The sequence below is a fragment of the Phaseolus vulgaris genome, chromosome 4 (assembly GCF_000499845.2).
Source record: "Phaseolus vulgaris cultivar G19833 chromosome 4, P. vulgaris v2.0, whole genome shotgun sequence".
NCBI lineage: Eukaryota > Viridiplantae > Streptophyta > Magnoliopsida > Fabales > Fabaceae > Phaseolus > Phaseolus vulgaris.
In genome coordinates this window covers 14,849,753-14,852,453 of record NC_023756.2, presented here as the reverse complement: position 1 = coordinate 14,852,453, position 2,701 = coordinate 14,849,753, and the positions used below count along the sequence as shown (strand labels likewise).

Below are 2,701 nucleotides of genomic sequence, written 5' to 3'. Positions count from 1 at the left end.
GAAGCCCTGAATGAGTCATTCGAGGAGTTCGAGTTAGTCCACGTACCCCAAGAAAAGAATGCCCGAGCTGACTTACTTGCAAAGCTCGCCAGTTTGGGCAGGAAGAGGACCGTGATTCAGGAGACCTTGAAGACACCTCGAACTACCACGGAATTTTTATTTTTATTTTCATAAATTTATATGTATCTACACAAGTGTAGTGTTGTCAAATAATACAGATACACAGACATTGTCAAATACTGTAAAATACAAATACATTGTCAAATATTATAGAATACAAATACACATAAGTTTATGAAAAAAATTAAAAAATATGAATACACATAAATCTATATTTCATTTAAATAAATATCAATATACATAAAATAAAAATAAAAACATAAAAAATGCGGATACACAGGCACGAGAATGCTTGTGTTCCTACTCTCACCAGGAGGTGCCCCCCAAGAAAGGGAGGTGGGATCACAGTGGATGGGTCCTCCAATCAACAAGGGAGTGGCGTGGGAATAGTTTTGGAGGGGCCTAACGGGGTGTTGATCGAGCAAGCCCTACGCTTCGCCTTCAAAGCAAGCAATAACCAAGCTGAGTACGAGGTGCTGATTGCTGGAATGCTCTTGGCCAAGGAAATGGGCGTGCAGAGCCTCTTGGTAAAGAGTGATTCACAGTTGGTCACAGGGCAGTTGACTGGGGAGTATCAGGCAAAGGACCCGCAGATGGTAGCATATCTAAAGTATGTCCAAGTGTTGAAGGGAGCTTTCGCTATGTTTGAGCTGGTGCATGTCCCTAGGGAGCACAATGCCAGAGCTGACCTGCTCGCTAAGCTGGCCAGCTCAGGCAAGGGGGGAAGGCATAGGACAGTCATAAAAGAAACGCTCAAAGCACCATGAAAATTTGTGGAGGATAATAGGGTGGACGTTCTTCACATTAGCGCAGCGAGAGGAAAGCCAAGGAGCCATCACTCTCTGACTCAAGATACGGCGTGGACACCCCGCATCAGCACCTATGCCGCCTCGCCCGAGGAAGAGAAGCGTGTGCAAGTGTGTACCTTGGAAGAAAGGGACACGTGGATGATACCTTATAGGCGATACATTGCAGATGGGATTCTCCCAGCAGAGCCTGGAGAGGGAAAGAGCATAAAGAAAAACTCTGCAAGGTACACTCTCATTGATGGAGTGCTATTCAGGCATGGGTTCACGCACCCAATTCTAACATGTGTGAGTGGCGACGAGTGTACGAGGATCATGTCGGAACTCCACGAGGGGATTTGTGGAAGCCACGTAGGGGGAAGATCACTAGCTTCCAAGGTAATTCGCGCAGGGTTTTATTGGCCATCAGTGAGGGAAGACTGTGTGAGATACGCCCAGCGATGCAAGCAGTGTCAGATGCACGCTGACTGGCACAAGGCGCCCCCAGAAGAGCTGAGGTCGATTTATAGCCCATGGCCTTTCCACACATGGGGGATCGACATTCTGGGGCCTTTCCCTCTGGCGCTAAGGCAAATGAAGTATTTGATAGTTGACATCAAGTACTTCACGAAGTGGATAGAGGCAGAACCAGTGGCACAGATCACTGCGCACAAGGTACAACACTTTGTTTGGAAGAACATTTTGTGTCGTTTCGGGGTGCAAAGGCGTCTCATCTCAGATAATGGCACTCAGTTTCCGAGCCAACAGTTGGGGAAGCTGTGTGCAGAGGTAGGGATCAAGCAAGTGTTTGCATCAGTCGAACACCCCCAGATGAATGGGCAGGTAGAGTCAGCAAATAGAATTTTGTTGAGGGGATTGAAGCGAAGGCTTGAGAAAGCTAAAAGGGCGTGGGCAAAAGAAGTACCAAGGATCGTGTGGGCTTACCATACCACGCCTCAATCTTCCACCATGGAGACTTCGTATGGAAGAATATCGTGTGCCGCTTCGGAATTCTGAAGAGATTGGTATCTGACAACGATACCCAGTTTGCAAGTCAGCAATTGGGGAAGTTATGTACAAAGTTGGGAGTGAAACAGGTCGAGTCGGCCAACCGAGTTCTGCTTAGAGGTATGAAGAGAAGGCTAGACAAAGCTAAGGGGACCTGGGCGGAAGAAGTTCCTAGAATTGTGTGGGGCTACCACACTACCCCTCAATCCACAACCAGATAAACACCATTTAGCTTAGTATATGGTTCAGACACTATGATTCCAGTAGAAATCTAGGAGAACTCACCGTGTTTCCAAAATTTCGTGGTCGAGGAATCCAACGAAGAGAGAAAGGTGAACTTGGATCTACTAGATGAAGTGAGGGAGGAAGCGAGGATTAAGGTTGAAGCCTTGAAGAGGAGGGTGGAGTACAGGTACAACTCCAAGCTGAGACCTCGGCAGTTCCAAGTCGCCGACCTGGTTATGCGGAAGGCCCACTCGTACCAGTTGGAAAACAAGTTATCTCCCAAATGGACTGACCCTTTCAGAGTAACGGAGGAACTGAGGAACTCGGGAATGGAGCATACGGGCTCGAAACGTTAGAGGGTGGCGTGATCCCTCGCACTCGGAACGCGACCAATCTGAAGTTTTATTTTAGTTAAAAACATTTTGCATTGTACATGTTTAAGGGGACACTCTTTTCCCTTATAAGGGTTTTTTAACGAGGTCACCCGAATAAAATACTAGTTATTCAGTTAAGAAATGTGCATTGAAGTTAATGAAACTCTCCCTTGAAGTCAGTACAAGAAA

The 2,701-nt window shown here is 46.7% G+C and overlaps 1 protein-coding gene across 1 annotated transcript; it reads left to right on the top strand.

The window, feature by feature from the left end:
* Positions 1 to 386: 386 nt before the first annotated feature.
* On the top strand, positions 387 to 887 carry LOC137838334 (uncharacterized). The gene has a single exon (XM_068647580.1). It carries the CDS (start codon positions 387 to 389, stop codon positions 885 to 887), a length of 501 nt encoding a protein of 166 aa, XP_068503681.1.
* The last annotated feature ends 1,814 nt before the right edge of the window (positions 888 to 2,701 follow it).

Excerpts from the sequence above, each read along its gene's own strand:
- LOC137838334 (XM_068647580.1), top strand. The coding sequence starts at position 387 with ATGCGGATACACAGGCACGAGAATGCTTGTGTTCCTACTCTCACCAGG.